This window comes from Rhinoraja longicauda, chromosome 4 (genome assembly GCF_053455715.1).
Source record: "Rhinoraja longicauda isolate Sanriku21f chromosome 4, sRhiLon1.1, whole genome shotgun sequence".
In the NCBI taxonomy this organism is placed as follows: domain Eukaryota; kingdom Metazoa; phylum Chordata; class Chondrichthyes; order Rajiformes; family Arhynchobatidae; genus Rhinoraja; species Rhinoraja longicauda.
In genome coordinates this window covers 1,874,442-1,891,753 of record NC_135956.1, presented here as the reverse complement: position 1 = coordinate 1,891,753, position 17,312 = coordinate 1,874,442, and the positions used below count along the sequence as shown (strand labels likewise).

Genomic DNA, 17,312 nt, shown 5'->3' with positions numbered 1-17,312 from the left:
CATGTAAGTAGGCACCAAAGGCACCAGAAGACTGGCGGATGGCTAATGTTGTGCCTTTATTTAAGAAGGGGACCAAAGACAAACCAGGGAAGTACAGGGCAGTCAGCACGATGCCAGTGGTGGATACATTACTGGTGGGGATTCTGAGGGTCAGGACCTACTAGCATTTGGATAGACAAGGGGTGTGCGTGTCTCTCTGCGTGTGCGTGTGTGAGTGCGTGCGTGCGCGCGTGTGTCTCTCTGCGTGTGTGTGTGTGTGTGTGTGTGTGTGTGTGTGTGCGTGTGTGTGAAATAATCTCACAAATGTGATAATGCTTTTTGAAGTCTTCAAAAGGATTGATGAGGGCAAGGTGGTTGATGTCAGCTCCATGGAGTTAAGCAAGATCTTTAACATGGTCCCACATGGTGGGCTACCATAAAAAGATCTAGAGTGAGCTAACCAACCAGATTTATAAATGGCTGAGGTGAAGGAGTCAGGGGTGTCCTGCACAATGGTTTTTCTGATTGGAGGCCTGTGATCAGTGGCATATCACAGAGATCGTGCACTGTTTGTTATCTGTACAATCAATCCTCATTATTACAGTTCTTTTTAACAGATTTTGGTCATAGCAGACTGTCTCTAAGAACACAGGCTGCTAGATACACTGTGGAGGTAATTGAAACTGACAAGCAAATGCTTCGATCGATACTTAACTCTATTGAACAATGTAACAGGTTTTGGTAGTTTTAGCTTGCAGTAATAAATTTTTAGAACATTTTTAGCTGTTAACAAAAAACTACACTCAGCAGGTTAGTGTCTTTGGAAGGAGAAACTGAGTTAACATTTAAGGCCTTTCACCCTGGGTAGTTGGTTGTGGGAATTTCACTTGGAGCGAGACAGGATTTCCACACCCCGCCATCCCAATGCCCCAAACCTCCCATTTTACTCTCAATTTCTGAATGCGGGACTTAGCAGCAAGGCCGGCAGTTATTGCAGCTCTCCAGCTGTGCTGGACAGGGTGGTGTGGAGCGAGCGGCCTTCTTGGGCCGCTGCACTCTGTGTGGTGAGGGAGGTCCCACTGGTCTCTCAGTAACGGGGCTCCAGGATTCTAACCCGGTGCCCAGGCAATGATGTCAATGGGGAAAACCCTTACAAGGTAATCAGCAATAACGGACACCATTCCTTCAACCCCCCCCCCGTGATAACGAGTTTACCGTATTAACGATTTGGATGACAACGTAGCTAATGTGGTTAATAAATATGCAAATGACACCAAAATGGATGGCATAATGGACAATGAGGAAAGCTAAGTTCACAAAACAATATCAATCAACTAAGAAAGTGTGCCATGGAATGGCAGATGGAATTTAACATTGACAAGTGCAAGGTGATGCATTTTATCAAATCAAACTAGGGTAGGTCTTTCACATTAAATGGCAAGGCCCTGGAGTGTGATGTATAGCAAAGACGTAGGGGGACAGGTGTACAGTTCCTTGAAAGCAGCAATGCAGGTAGCCAGGTTGGTGAAGATGACATTTGGCACACATATCTTGATCAGAAGGCACTGAGCATAGGAGATGAAATGTCATGCTACCATTGTACAAGACGTAAATGAGGCCACATTTAGGTCATTGCATGCAGTTCTGATCACCTTGCTATAGTAAAAATATAATTAAGCTGGAAACTATGCAGAAAAGATTCACCAGGACTCGAGAGCTTGAGTTATAAGGGAGGGACTGAATAGACTGGAACTTTTCTCCCTGGAGTGTAGAAGGCAGAGTGGTGACCTCAGCGGTATACAAATCATAGATACGGTGATGGTCGCAGTCTTTTTCCAAGGTATAAGAGGCCAAAACAAAAGGGCATAGGTTTAAGGTGAGAGGGGGAGAATTTTAAAGAGATTTGAGGGGCAATTTCTTCATGCAAAGGATGGTGTACACAGGGAACAAGCCGCCTGAAGAAGCTGTAGTGGCTGGTAAAATGCCGATGTTTAAAATGCATTAAACCAGGTACATGAAAAGAAAACATTTTGAGCCAAAAACATTAAAATGGGACTCTTCTGTAATAACTAGTCGGCCAGGATGAGTAGGGCCGAATCTTCGGTGTCGTTCCTGAATGACTCTCGGAGCAGCAAAATAATTCACTCAGAATTCTCAAGAACTATGTTTCTCCCGTTTATTTATAATTACCCATTCCTTAAAATTAATGGAAACTTTTAAAAAGACTATTGCAAAAGGTTTATATAAAACAGTTACAATTCAAATGCCATTTTTAGATCATGTTCAAACAGAATGTTGACAGGCCAGGTGGCATTACTTGGGAGAGAAACAGAGTTAACACTTCTAGTCAAGGAACAGTCATCAAAACTGGAAAAATGAGACGGCAAGCATGTTTTTACATTGCAGAAAGAACATCTGAGAATATGCAGATAGAATGAATGTCCAGAACCATTGTCTTAAATAAGGATTGAATATTTAGCCAATTTGTGCATTAATTGCTTCACCCAGAGCAGGAAGATTCTTTAGATTACAATATCCAAGAGAAAATGGAGGCAGGCGCACTGATTATATTCCATATTGATACATGTTTGTACACTTTACTTATAGTAAGGGAATGAAGAGACACAAGTGTAGTATAACAAATTGGAAATGAAATAGAAGACCAGCTATGATTTTATTGAATGCTACAATCATACAGGCCAAGCATTCCACCTTCGATTATTTGAAAGATTTTGCCAACTAAAGATTCACACTACTTCTATGTTATTCCACATTCTCATCCACTCCCTAAATACTCGGGCCAATTTTACAGAAACCAATCAACCTATACAGGTGCTCCTCGACTTACGATGGGGCTACGTTCTGATAAACCCATTGTAAATCAAAAATATTGTAAGTCAAAAACACATATCACTAGCACGGGAAAAGATCAAAATTCAAAGTACGGTTTCTACTAAATGTGTATCGCTTTTGCACCATCGTAAAGTTGAAATATCGTAAGTCGAAGCATCGTAAGTCGAGGAGCATCTGTAATCCTGTGTAGGAAGGAACTGCAGATGCTGGTTTAAACTGATGATCGACACAAAAAAGCTGGAGTAACTCAGCGGGACAGACAGCATATCTGAAGAGAAGGAATGGGTGACGTTTCGGGTCGAGACCCTTCTTCAGACGTCTTGACCTGAAACGTCACCCATTCCTTCTCTCCAGAAATGCTGCCTGAGTTACTCCAGCTTTTTGAACCTATAATCCTGCAAGTCTTTGGAATGTGGGAGGAAACTGGAGCACCCGGATGGAGAACACGCAAACTCCACACACACGGCACACAAGGTCAGGATCAAACCAGAGTCTCTGGTGTGGTGAGGCAGCAGCTCTACCAACTGTGACACTGTGCCACATTTATCAAACAAGATGACATTGCAGCCCACGCCAAAAACTGTCAATGTCCCCAAGGATCTAGAAATGGGAATGCATGAACTGAAAAAACAGTTGGAGACATAGCTCAATTTTAAAGAATATTCATGAACGTTGACGATGACAGAACCAAATGGTGACTTTTCCAGAACAGCTGGAATGTGCCAGTGTGACAAACATAGGTCAATAGCTCTAGAGTAGATTCCATCACTATAAAGCAGTTCAGAGCTCCAAACATTATCCTACATCACTAACCAATGCAGTAAATGGGATAAACTGCTTCTTCATCAATGGAAATGCAGTACGTGATATGACTACACCAAACATTGGAAGTTGTAAATTCATCATCTCATATTGGTGGAAAAATAACAACCACAGTACCTACTGATATGAATTAGTTCACTAAGTTCTCAAGGGGATGCTGTGATATACTGACTTTAATCAGGGTGCAGCTCCATATTGCTCTAACATAGCCTTAGGAAGAGAATTTTTTTTATACCAATTCCAACAGCGGGGCACATTATTTGCTTACACCCTTCATTTATAATGAAATTGTTTACAGGTCTGCTATTTTAATGTTATAATTCTCTTGGATGCATCTGTACATGCAACATACACGAGCAGGGAACATAACTAGCAAGTGTATTTGCAGTATAATTAAAATTCAGCCAGTAGCTGAAAGGAGCAGCAGCGCAGTAGATTTAAAAAGCAGCCATTACCACCCCTGACGGATTCCTCCAAAGTGGTGAAGAAAAGGGACAGTCTATTGGCAGCAGCTGTGTCCGAGGCTGTGCTATAGACAATAGGTGCAGGAGGAGGCCATTCGGCCCTTCGAGCCAGCACCACCATTCAATGTGATCATGGCTGATCATTCTCAATCAGTACCCCGTTCCTGCCTTCTCCCCATACCCCCTGACTCCGCTATCCTTAAGAGCTCTATCTAGCTCTCTCTTGAATGCATTCAGAGAATTGGCCTCCACTGCCTTCTGAGGCAGAGAATTCCACAGATTCACAACTCTCTGACTGAAAAAGTTTTTCCTCATCTCAGTTCTAAATGGCCTACCCCTTATTCTTAAACTGTGGCCCCTTGTTCTGGACTCCCCCAACATTAGGAACATGGTTCCTGCCTCTAACGTGTCCAACCCCTTAATAATCTTATACGTTTCGATAAGATCTCCTCTCATCCTTCTAAATTCCAGTGCATATAAGCCTAGTCGCTCCAGTCTTTCAACATATGAAAGTCCCGCCATTCCGGGAATTAACCTAGTAAACCTAGTAAACCTACCTCAGGAATATCCTTCCTCAAATTTGGAGACCAAAACTGCACACAATATTCCAGGTGCGGTCTCACTAGGGCCCTGTACAACTGCAGAAGGACCTCTTTGCTCCTATACTCAACTCCTCTTGTTATGAAGGCCAACATTCCATTGGCTTTCTTCACTGCCTGCTGTACCTGCATGCTTCCTGTCAGCGACTGATGCACTAGGACACCCAGATCTCGTTGTACATCCCCTGTTCCTAACTTGACACCATTCAGATAATACTCTGCCTTCCTATTCTTACCACCAAAATGGATAACCTCACACTTATCTACATTAAACTGCATCTGCCATTCATCCGCCCACTCATACAACCTGTCCAAGTCACCCTGCAACCTCATAGCATCTTCCTCACAGTTCACACTACCACCCAGCTTTGTATCATCTGCAAATTTGCTAATGGTACTTTTAATCCCTTCATCCAAGTCATTAATGTATATTGTAAATAGCTGCGGTCCCAGCACCGAGCCTTGCGGTACTCCACTAGTTACTGCCTGCCATTCTGAAAGGGACCCATTTATCCCCACTCTTTGCTTTCTGTCTGTCAACCAATTTTCTATCCATGTCAGTACCCTACCTCCAATACCATGTGCTCTAATTTTGCCCACTAATCTCCTACGTGGAACCTTGTCAAAGGCTTTCTGAAAGTCAAGGTACACCACATCCACCGGCTCTCCCCTGTCAATTTTCCTGGTTACATCCTCAAAGAATTCCAGAAGATTAGTCAAGCATGATTTCCCCTTCGTAAATCCATGCTGACTCGGAACAATCCTGTTACTACTATCCAAATGCTCCGCAATTTCGTCTTTTATAATCGACTCCAGCATCTTCCCCACCACTGATGTCAGACTAACTGGTCTATAATTTCCCGTTTTCTCTCTCCCCTTTCTTAAAAAGTGGGACAACATTAGCTACCCTCCAATCCACAGGAACTGATCCTGAATCTATAGAACATTGGAATTGCGTCCACAATTTCTGGCGCCACCTCCTTAAGTACTCTGGGATGCAGACCATCAGGCCCTGGGGATTTATCAGCCTTCAGTCCCATCAGTCTACCCAACACCATTTCCTGCCTAATGTGGATTTCCTTCAGTTCCTCCTTCACCCTAGGATCTCTGCCCACTAGAACATCTGGGAGATTGCTTGTATCTTCCTTAGTGAAGACAGATCCAAAGTACCGGTTCAACTCGTCTGCCATTTCCTTGTTTCCCATAATAAATTCTCCCGCTTCTGTCTTCAAGGGGCCCACATTTGCCTTGACTATTTTTTTCCTCTTTACATACCTAAAAAAGTTTTTACTATCCTCCTTTATATTATTGGCTAGTTTACCCTCGTACCTCATCTTTTCTCCCCGTATTGCCTTCTTAGTCATCTTCTGTTGCTCTTTAAAAGAGTCCCAATCCTCTGGCTTCCCACTCTTCTTTGCTTTGTTGTACTTCTGCTCTTTTATTTTTATGCTGTCCTTGACTTCCCTTGTCAGCCACGGGTGTCTCTTACTCCCCTTGGAATCTTTCCTCCTCTTTGGGATAAATTGATCCTGCAACTTCTGCATTATTCCCAGGAATACCTGCCATTGCTGTTCCACCATCTTCCCTGCGAGGGCCTCCTTCCAGTCAATTCTGGCCAGCTCCTGCCTCATGCCTCTGTAATCCCCTTTGCTATACTGTAATACTGACACTTCCGATTTACCCTTCTCCCTCTCAATTTGTAGAGTAAAAGGGGGGGGGGAGGGAGGGGGGGGGGGCGGAGGGAGGGGGGGAGGAGAGGGTGCTACACCAATGCAAGAGAGGTTTGGGCCCAATGGGCTCAATTGGTCTAGTTCCCTTTAAAAACAAGCATTCACTTTTGGGTGGAGGATTGTTCAGAGGAATGCAGCAGCAGTAATTAGGTCTGTGGCACCAGGACTGCACTGAGGCATAGCAGAGCAGGGTTGGGGTAAAGTCAGATGGGGCTATAATGATTAGAGATGCATTAGATCATGGCTCAGGCAGGAATTCTGTGGCAGCAAATAGGACTCCAGGATGGTGCATTGCCTCCCTGTGGGATGATATTGGAAAGACCGGGTGATTAGGGATAGTCAGCATGGGTTTGTATGTGGGAAACGTGCTCCGTGAATTTGATTTATCTTTTTCAAGTAGTAACCAAGAAGGTTGATGAGAGCAGGGTCGTAGATGTCGTCTCTATGGACTTCAGCAATACCTTTAAGGTTCTGCATGATAAACTGCAGAAGGTTAGATTTCAAAGCATCCACAGAGAGAGCTAACTAACTGGCTACAGAGGGTGTTGGAAAGAACTGCAGATGTTGGTTTAAATCGAAGGTAGACACAAAATACTGGAGTAACTCAGCGGGACAGGCAGCATCTCTGGAGAGAAGGAATGTGTGACGTTTCGGGCCTTGACCCAAAACGTCATCCATTCCTTCTCTCCAGAGATGCTGCCTGTCCCGCTGAGTTACTCCAGCATTTTGTGTCTAACTAGATACAGAATTGGCTTCATGGTAGAATACAGAGGGTGGTGGTGCCAGGTTGTTTAACGAACTGGAGGCCTGCGAACAGCGGTGTGCCTCAGGGATCGATGCTGGGCCCATTGCTGTTTGTCATTCGTATCAAACATTTGGATGAGAAAATAAACGGCATGATTAGTAAGTTTGCAGATGAGACAAAAATGGACGGTGTCATCTACAGTGAAGATGGTATTCAAGAAATACAGTGGATCTTGATCAGTTGGGCATGTGGGCCAACGAATGGCGAATGGAGTTTAATTCAGATAGCACAAAGTGTTGCTTTTTGGAAAGTCAAAGCAGGACAGGGTATTCACAGTGAATGGTAGGCCTCTGGGGAGTGGTGGTGAGCAGAAGGTTCTTGGAGTAAAAATACAGAGTTCCCTGAACGTGATACCACAGGTAGATAGGCTTTTGGCATGGTGGCCTTCTAGGTCAGAAAACAGAGTGTAGAAGTTGGGATGTTGTGTTATTGTACAAGACATTGGTGATGCATTTGTTGTGAAGTATTATATTTAGTTTTGGTCACCCTTTTATTAAAAACGATGCCACAAAGCTGAAAAGAGTGCAGAGCGGATTTACTAGGATGTTGCCAGGACGCAAGGGCCTGAGCTATAGGGAGTGGTTGGGCAAGCTAAGACTTTATTCTTTGGAGGCTGATAAGAGTGAAAGATTACAGACACAGGCCTTTCCGTCCAACATCCCCATGCTGATGGGGTGATGTTATAGGGGTGTATAAAATCATAAGGGATATCGATAGGGTGAATTTAACAACCTGCAAACTTTATACAAATAAACAAGGACGAGAACGTTAAAAAACCAAAGTAGCAGACTGTTTGGCTCCTCAGACCTGACCCACTTATGACCATGGCTGATCTGCCTCAGGTCTCGTCTTTTTTCCCCACTGTCCTAATGCTCTGATTTTTCAAAAATTGATCTATTTCAATCTTAAAGGGTCCTAATGCTGTATCCTCTAAAATTCTGTGGTGAATTCCAGATATCACCAGAGGTTCCTATGCACCCAAGTTTGAAATGACAGCCTCTTAATTTTGTAACTATGCCTCCTTGCTGAAGATTCCCCCACCAGTGTGAACATATCAACATTTCCCCTTCCATGCCTCCCAAAGCCACATTTCAATGATTTAGAAGGATGAGAGGAGATCTTATCGGAACGTATAAGATTATTAAGGGGTTGGACACGTTAGAGGCAGGAAACATGTTCCCAATGTTGGGGGGAGTCCAGAACAAGGGGCCACAGTGTAAGAATAAGGGGTAGGCCATTTAGAACTGAGAGGAGGAAAAACTTTTTCAGTCAGAGAGTTGTGAATCTGTGGAATTCTCTGCCTCAGAAGGCAGTGGAGGCCAATTCTCTGAATGCATTCAAGAGAGAGCTAGATAGTGCTCTTAAGGATAGCGGAGTAAGGGGGTATGGGGAGAATGCAGGAACAGGGTACTGATTGAGAATGATCAGCCATGATCACATTGAATGGCGGTGCTGGCTCGAAGGGCCGAATGGCCTCCTCCTGCACCTATTGTCTATTGTCTATTCTTCGAAACCAAAGAAAATAATCGAGTTTCTTTAGACACTCATGATAGAACAACTGTTGATTGAACCCAGGATCTAACCCTTTTACATTGCCTATAATGCCAGTTTGTCCTTTCTAGATAGAGACCAAAACCGTGCACTATAAATGACTGTTAAATCGTGCAATCATGTGATACAAGCACAAGACTCCGTAACATTAAAAGAACAAGTCCAGAAAGTTCTGCCTTTTCATCTGCAGTGACTGAAAGAATGTGTTGTGCAATGTAACAGTTAAACAGAAGTTTTCATTTGGAACATCGACTGCTGGACAACAACCAGGATATTCACAGTGTGCAAGAACTTGAAATGGAATTCAAATACTCAAAGACAGCACCATCCACAACCTACCTTCATCAAAGTCAGCATCCTCCTCAGTATGCTGAGGGAAGGGGAAACAGTTGGTAATTTCAAGCCGATCATCCACCACAAGTCCAAGAAGTACACCTTGGACCACTTCATTCCCCTGCCCCTCCTCCTGGAAATGCTTAATGATCTTCAGGACAACCTAGAATAGAAACACAATAAAATGGCAGTAAAAAGGGCAGTTATTTTCTTTAATCTATCCACAGAAGGCCAGTCTTTATTGCTTCTCTCACATGCCCTTCAGGAGATTTTGCAGAATTGTCTCTGTGAACCTTCTGGTAAAGTCTCTACAATGACATATTGGCGCGTTTCCAAATGTAGTGATGAAGAATCAGTGGTAATTTCCAAGTCATGTGATACACATGTGGAGATAAACTTGCAGGCAGTGCTCTTACCACCACCCATAACCTTGCTAGATAGTTTTATTAGGATTATTTCATTATTGCTTTTAACACAAGTTGTCACAGCTTTGAGAAGTTCTGTCAAAGCAACTTGTGAAGTTCCTGCACTGCATCTTGCTGATGGCATACCCTGGAGTTACAGTCTGCAGGAATGGAGTGAACATGTGTGGTGGTGAAAGGTCACGCGTTGACTTATCAGCAGGTTTCCCAACTTATGTTTCATGTCTGTCATGGATAGGAAAGGTTTAGAGGCTTATGGGCCAAATGCAGGCAAACGGGACTAGCTTACATGGGGCGTTTTGGTTGGCATGGACGAGTTAGGCTGAAACACGAGTTAGGCTGTTTCCGTTTTTATGCCTCTCCTGCTTTGAGTCAATGTTCAGTATTCGCAGCATTATTCTCTGCTATTTATCCCTGTTCTACTATCCTAAGTGGGTCATACCCAGAGATAGTAATGGAATAGTTCAAAAGCAAGAATCTTTAAACATGCTTTACTACTCTGAGAAACAGTTCTCCTAGCTTCAACATGCCACCAGGTGTTTGTGAGAATGACAGTACAGAATTAAATGGGCACGGTCACCATTTATCTTGTCTATGTTCACAACTTTGATGCAAGTTTTATTCTGATTGTTTCATTATTGCCTTTATTACAACTGAATTACAACAGGGCGGCACGGCGGCGCAGCAGGGCGTCACGGTGGCGCAGAGGTAGAGTTGCTGCCTTACAGCGAATGCAGCGCCGGGAGACCCAGGTTCCATCCCGAATACGGGTCCTCTCTGTACGAAGTTTGTACGTTCTCCCCGTGACCTGAGTGAGTTTACTCCGAGATCTTCGGTTTCCTCCCACTCTCCAAAGACGTGCAGGTTTGTAGGTTAATTGGCTTGGTAAATGTAAAAATTGTCCCTAGTGGGTGTAGGATAGTGTTAATGTGCAGGAATCGCTGGTCGGTGCGGACCCGGTGGGTTGAAAGGGCCTGTTTCCGCCCTGTATCTCTAAACTGAATACTAGGCCATTTGAGAAAGTACTAAGAGTCAACTCCATTGTTCAGGCTCTGGAATCATATACAGGTCGGACCAGTCAGTGGGTTGCTTTCCCACGATATTGATGAACCAAGTGGGATTTTACAATCCAGTAACTTGGTATACATACAGATAACTTATTTTTCTTTAACTCCACATTAATGGAATCAATTCATTCCAGTTGCTGAAGCGATATCTGAACATTGTTCTTCTGGTTATTGTCCAGGCTGCCAGATTATTTGTCTATTAACATAATTATGTTACCATTGGGAAGAGAGTATTCAGGTGTTGTTGGATCAAGTGGAACAAAAGCACTAAGGGAGATGGGTCAATGCGAAGGGGAAGTTTAACTTGGTCAAGTTAAACTTTCCTTTCACAAATTTCACAATCTTTCACAATTTCTGCCATCTTCAAAGAGATACACTGGCCCTCTCCCCTATCAGCATTTCAAAGGACAGTTATTTTGCAAGTTTGTGGTCCGCTCTTTCATCTTTGAGAGCAAGGAGCTTTAACTGCTTCTCCTCTGAAAGCTGAAATGCTACATCACACAATAAATACGTAAAGCCCTTACAACATTATTCCTGCAGGAACAACTGGTACCGCATGTAAACAGTGCCATTTTAAAATGAATTTTGTGATAGAGACAGAGCCCAACAAATAAAGTGTAGGAAGGAACTGCAGATGCTAGTTTAAACCGAAGATGGACACAAAAGGCTGGAGTAACTCAGTGGGTCAGACAGCATCGCTGTAGAAACAGAATAGGTGACGTCTCGACACAAAACGTCACATAGAAACATAGAAAATAGGTGCAAGAGTAGGCCATTCAGCCCTTCGAGTCAGCACCGCCATTCAATATGATCATGGCTGATCATCCAAAATCAGTACCCCGTTCCTTCTTTCTCCCCATATCCATTGATTCCTTTAGCCCCCAAGATCTAAATCTAACTCTCTCTTAAAAACATCAATTGGCCTCCACTGCCTTCTATGGCAGAGAATTCCACATATTCACAACTCTCTGGGTGAAAATGTTTTTCTTCATCTCAGTCCTAAATGCCCTACCCCTTATTCTTAAACTGTGACCCCTGGTTCTGGACTCCCCCAACATCGGGAACATTTTTCATGCATCTAGCCTGTCCAATCCTTTAAGAATGTTTCTCTCAGATCCCCTCTCATCCTTCTAAATTCCAGTGAATACAAGCCCAGTCGACACATTCTTTCATATGTCAGTCCCGCCATCCCGGGAATTAACTTGATGAACCCACGCTGTACTCCCTCAATAGCAATAATGTCCTTCCTCAAATTAGGAGACCAACACTGCACACAATACGATTTATTCACAAAATGCTGGAGTAACTCAGCAGATCGGGCAGCATCTCGGGATGCTCCACTGCACACAATACTCCAGGTACGGTCTCACCAGGGCCATGTTCAACTGCAGTAGGACCTCCTTGCTCCTAAACTCAAATCCTCTCGCAATGAAGGCCGACAGTGAAGCTTTCTTCACTGCCTGCTGTACTTTCAGTGACTGATGTACAAGCACACCAAGTAAAACCTCCCCTTTTCCTAATCTGACACTATTCAGCTAATAATCTGCCTTTCTGTTCTTGCCACCAAAGTGGATAATCTCACATTGATCCATCTGCCATGCATCTGCCCACTCACCCAACTTATTCAAGTCACCCTGCAGCCTCATAGCATTCTCCTCGCAGCTCACAGTGCCACCCAGCTCTGTGTCACCTATTCCTTTTCTTCAGAGATGCTGTGTGACCCGCTCAGTTACTCCAGCTTTTTGTGTCTATCTTCAAACCAACAAATAAATATGCACTGAGAGACCGCTTTGGAGTACTGTGTTCATTTTTAATCAACCTGCTCTAGAAAGGCAATCATTAAGCTGGAAAGAGTGCAGAGAAGATTTACGAGGATATTTTTGGAACTCAAGTGCCATAGATATAGGAAGAGATTGAGCAAGCTAGGACATTATTCCTTGGAGTGCAAGAGGCCAAGGGGTCATTTTTTTGAGGTCTCTAAAATTCTGAGGGGAATTAACAAGGCAAAAGCGTGGAGTCTTTTACCCAGAGTAAGGGAATCAAGAACCAGAGGACATTAGTTTAAGGTGAGAGGGGAAAGACCTGAGGGGCAATTTTCACACTCAAAGGGTGGCAGGTATATGGAAATAAACTGCCAGAGGAGATAACTGAGGAAGGTACAATAACAACATTTAAAAGACACTTGGACAAGTACAAGGCTTAGAAAGGTTGAGAGAGACTAGGGTCAAATGCGACCAGCTTAGATGGCGCATCTTGTTCTGCATGGTCAAGTTGGGCTAAACAGTCGGTTTCTGTGCTCAATGATTCTATGGCAGTGTCTTTGGCCAAACCAAACTACTTGAAAGGACAACAGCCCATCATGTCAGAGGTGGAAAAGTTCACTGAATATTTTACAAAGTAGATTTCCATTGTCAGTGAGGGTGATGACGATACTGTGGGCAATGCAGGCATCTTACAGTCCCACCACCTTGGGTTTTATCTTGACCTCCAGTGCTATTTTTGTCAAATTAACACTTTCTCCCTGTGGCTGTACAGGTACCCATGTGGTGCTCCAGTTTACCTCCTACATCCCAAAGATGTGCTCATTATTCTGTTTAATAGGATTGTGCCGAGACACAAAATGGACTCAATAGGAAACCTGCCTATATGTATCTTCAGATAAGAAAACAGTTTTTGTGTGCTAAGTGGCATGATGTCCACACTCCATAAGTATTATGTACTGACCAGAAATAAGGCATATGTAGAGAAAGGCAGAAAGATAACACAGTGAGCAAAAGGTTGGATACTACCCTTTCTTCCCAGGGACACAAATTCATATCCATCCCAAAAGAATAGGGTAATCATTTGCATATTGTGGGGATTCCTGGATGGACAGTCTCAGCCTAGTTTTCTTTCAGTATGATTGTGCAATTCCAGACCTGGGATTGCTGGATGCTTACATGAGATTTCTCAATCAAACATCCCCAATATAAATGAGGAAAAAAATATTGAACAATTCATACCAATGTTGAACATATATATTACATCAGTGACAGTCAAGATTATTTAAAATTGAGCCTGCTAATCATAATTAGTAATGAGAATTGGTTGAAATATCAACTGAATGGAAACACCACTGACAGGAAGTGAACCCACTCCTTGAATGTCAGTGGTACAGAAAATGCCGAAGATGTAACCAATACCTTCAATAACTGTAATACTAAACCAAATCAATATGAATTTATTCAAGCAAAATCATTTTGATTACTCTGATTAATCTTTCAGTAGAATCGATAAAGAGGAGCAAGTAGATGTAAATTAAAAAAAATTAAACTGCTGATGTTGGAAATACTAAGCTGGTGAGGCAAAAACCAGTGGAAAGAGGAGAGTTAATAATGTTTCAGGTTGAAGAGCTTTAATCAGTTCTTTAACCTAAAACATTATCTATTTCTTTCCACAGACGTTGATTGGCCTGTTCAATGTTTCTAACATTCTTGTTTATTTAGAAAAAAGTTGATGAGGTGTGTGTTTAGAATTCCAGGCTCATGGTTAGGTTCCACACAGGAGGTTAAGCAATAAAGATAGAACAAACAGAACTGGGGATGTTATTGGATAGAAAGAATAATGTGGGAATAGAGGGATCTCTCCATAATTGACAGGTTCTGGTAGGGATCAATATTTATACCTCAATTATTCAGTCTATCATTAATTTGATGAAAGGCCCAAATGGCACACTTGCAAATTTACTGATAGTGCAAAACTAGCAGAGATTGTTAGTATGAAGGCTTCAAGGGGATAAAACATTAAAAACTGGAGTTTTTGTGTTTTATTGCTCAGCATCGCTGGGAAAAAAGGAATAGGTGATGTTTCAGGTCAAGACTCTTCATACAGGCAACATCTAGGTAATCGGCAACATCAAGGTAACTTGAAATATATGGTAGGAAAATATGGTAGACACAAAATGCTGGAGTAACTCAGCGGGTCAGGCAGCATCTCAGGAGAGAAGGAATGGGTGACGTTTCGGGTCGAGTCCCTTCTTCAGACTGATGTCAGGAGGAGGGGGGTGGGACAAATATAGGATGTAGTAGGAGACAGGAAGACTAGTGGGAAAACTGAGAAGGGGAGTGGATAGAGAGGGAAAGCAGGGACTACCTGAAGTTAGAGAAGTCAATGTTCATATCGCTGGGGTGTAAACTGCCCAAGCAAAATATGAGGTGCTTTTCCTCCAATTTACACTGGGCCTCACTCTGACAATGGAGGAGGCCCAGGAAAATATGGTAGTTATCAACTTTGATACATGAAACTGATAAAACAGAATAATGATGAGAAATTGGATAATGGTAATGTTTGGTGTGCCTGAACACAAGTCATTGAAAACTAACCATGCAGTTACAGCAGGTGATTGGGAAAGATCTTTATTACAAAAAGATTTGAGTTCAGTAGCAAAGGTATTTTATGCAATGATAAGATTATGGTGAGATGGCTCCTGGAGTTCTGTGTACATCTTTGGTCTCCCTACCTAATGATGGACACTTTCTTTGGCTGATGATTCTAGAATATGAATCAGTTTCTCATAATTAGTTTAGTTCAGAGATACAGAATAGAAATAAGCCCTTCAGCCCACCACAACCATTGATCACCGTTCACACTAATTCTATCTTATACCATTTTATTTTTACAGAGGCTGATTTGCCTATTTAGGAATCAGTGAGGTGAAAGTTCTTCATTCAGAGGATGATGAATCTTTACAATTTAATATCATGGAGGGAATCGGTACTCGACGAATTGAAAAAGAGAGATCTGGATATTAAGAATAATTTGTTACCGCATTGGGAAATGGAGCTGAGACAAATCAACCATGATCTTGATGAATTGATGAGCAGGTGGAGAGGACCCAATGGTTAACCCCTGCCCCCACTCCCCATCGTTTCCTGCGTTGTTAACACTGGCGTGTTCTGAATTACCCTGAGCGGTACCAACAGGGGATGAGCGATGGCGCTGCTGCCAGGCCAGGGGCGGAAGCGAAGCCTCACGTGTCCGACTTCAGGATGGGGAGCAGGTCGGCAGATCCCGCCCGCCTCCAGGCTCCTTCCCACCACCGCCACCACCACCACCGCCCAGCTCCATGCCCCCTCCCACCGCCACCACCTGGCTCTATGCTGCCTCGCACCACCACCACCCAGCTCCATGCCCCCTCCCACCGCTACCACCCGGCTCCATGCCCCCTCCCACCACCCAGTTCCATACCCGCTCCCACCGCCATCACCCGGCTCCATGCTCCCTCCCACTGCCACCACCACCCGGCTCCATACCCCCTCCCACCACCCGGCTCCATGCCCCCTCCCACCACCACCACCCGGCCCCATGCCCCCTCCCACCACCACCACCCGGCTCCATGCCCCCTCCCACCAGCACCACCCGGCTCCATGCCCCCGCCCACCACGCAGCTCCATGCCCCCTCCCACCACCACCCGGCTCCATGCCCCCTCCCACCGCCACCACCACCCGGCTCCATGCCCCCTCCCACCGCTTGGCTCCATGCCCCCTCCCGCCACCCGGCTCCCACCGCCACCACCCGGCTCCATGCCCCCTCCCACCACCCGGCTCCCACCGCCACCACCCGGCTCCCACCGCCACCACCCGGCTCCCACCGCCACCACCCGGCTCCATGCCCCCTCCCACCACCCGGCTCCATGCCCCCTCCCACCACCCGGCTCCATGCCCCCTCCCACCACCCGGCTCCATGCCCCCTCCCACCACCCGGCTCCATGCCCCCTCCCACCACCCGGCTCCATGCCCCCTCCCACCACCCGGCTCCATGCCCCCTCCCACCACCCGGCTCCATGCCCCCTCCCACCACCCGGCTCCATGCCCCCTCCCACCACCCGGCTCCATGCCCCCTCCCACCACCCGGCTCCATGCCCCCTCCCACCACCCGGCTCCATGCCCCCTCCCACCACCCGGCTCCATGCCCCCTCCCACCACCCGGCTTCATGCCCCCTCCCACCACCCGGCTTCATGCCCCCTCCCACCACCCGGCTTCATGCCCCCTCCCACCACCGCCACCCGGCTCCATGCCCCCTCCCACCACCACCACCCGGCTCCATGCCCCCTCCCACCACCCGGCTCCATGCCCCCTCCCACCACCGCCACCCGGCTTCATGCCCCCTCCCACCACCGCCACCCGGCTCCATGCCCCCTCCCACCACCGCCACCAGGCTCCATGCCCCCGACGTCGCGCTGCTTGGTCGGAGCCCAGGACCACCATGGCCCATGGGGCTTGTTTTAACGCCCCCCCCCCCCTCGCCCCCGGTCGCCCCCCGGTTACCGCGGGCTCTGGTTCTGGCTGATCACCGCGCAAACACCTGATACGTGGTTATCCCGGGCTGTGCGCGGCCCGGCACCGAGCTTTCACCACATTTCCACTCGCGCACGTTGGCTCCTCCGCGACTTTACTTACGAGTCCGTCGATCTGGACCTGTTTGACGGGAGAGTCAATCGCCGCCGCTGCTGCTGCCGCCGCCGCCGCCGCCGCAGTTGTTGTTGATGCCGCCACTGCTGCCGCCACTGCTGCCGCCGCTGTTGTGGGGGTGGGGGTGGTGGTGGTCGTGGTCGTGGAGGGGGTGGTGGTCGCCGCCGCAGCCGCCGCGCCTGCTTCTCTCCGCGCCGCCATCTTGCACCAGACAGGCAGCGGAAAGGAGCGGGCAG

At 45.9% G+C, this 17,312-nt stretch overlaps 1 protein-coding gene across 1 annotated transcript in view; it reads right to left on the bottom strand.

Annotated features, from left to right (window-relative positions):
• The window catches only part of LOC144592552 (eukaryotic translation initiation factor 3 subunit H-like), a 111,610-nt gene extending 94,298 nt beyond the window's left edge, over positions 1 to 17,312 (bottom strand). The window contains exons 1-2 of the mRNA XM_078397134.1: positions 17,065 to 17,312; positions 9,143 to 9,299 (exon numbers count right to left, since the gene is read on the bottom strand). Coding sequence (XP_078253260.1) covers positions 9,143 to 9,299; positions 17,065 to 17,277 — 370 coding nt within the window. The 5' untranslated portion in view covers positions 17,278 to 17,312. The remainder of the gene's footprint in view (positions 1 to 9,142; positions 9,300 to 17,064) is intronic.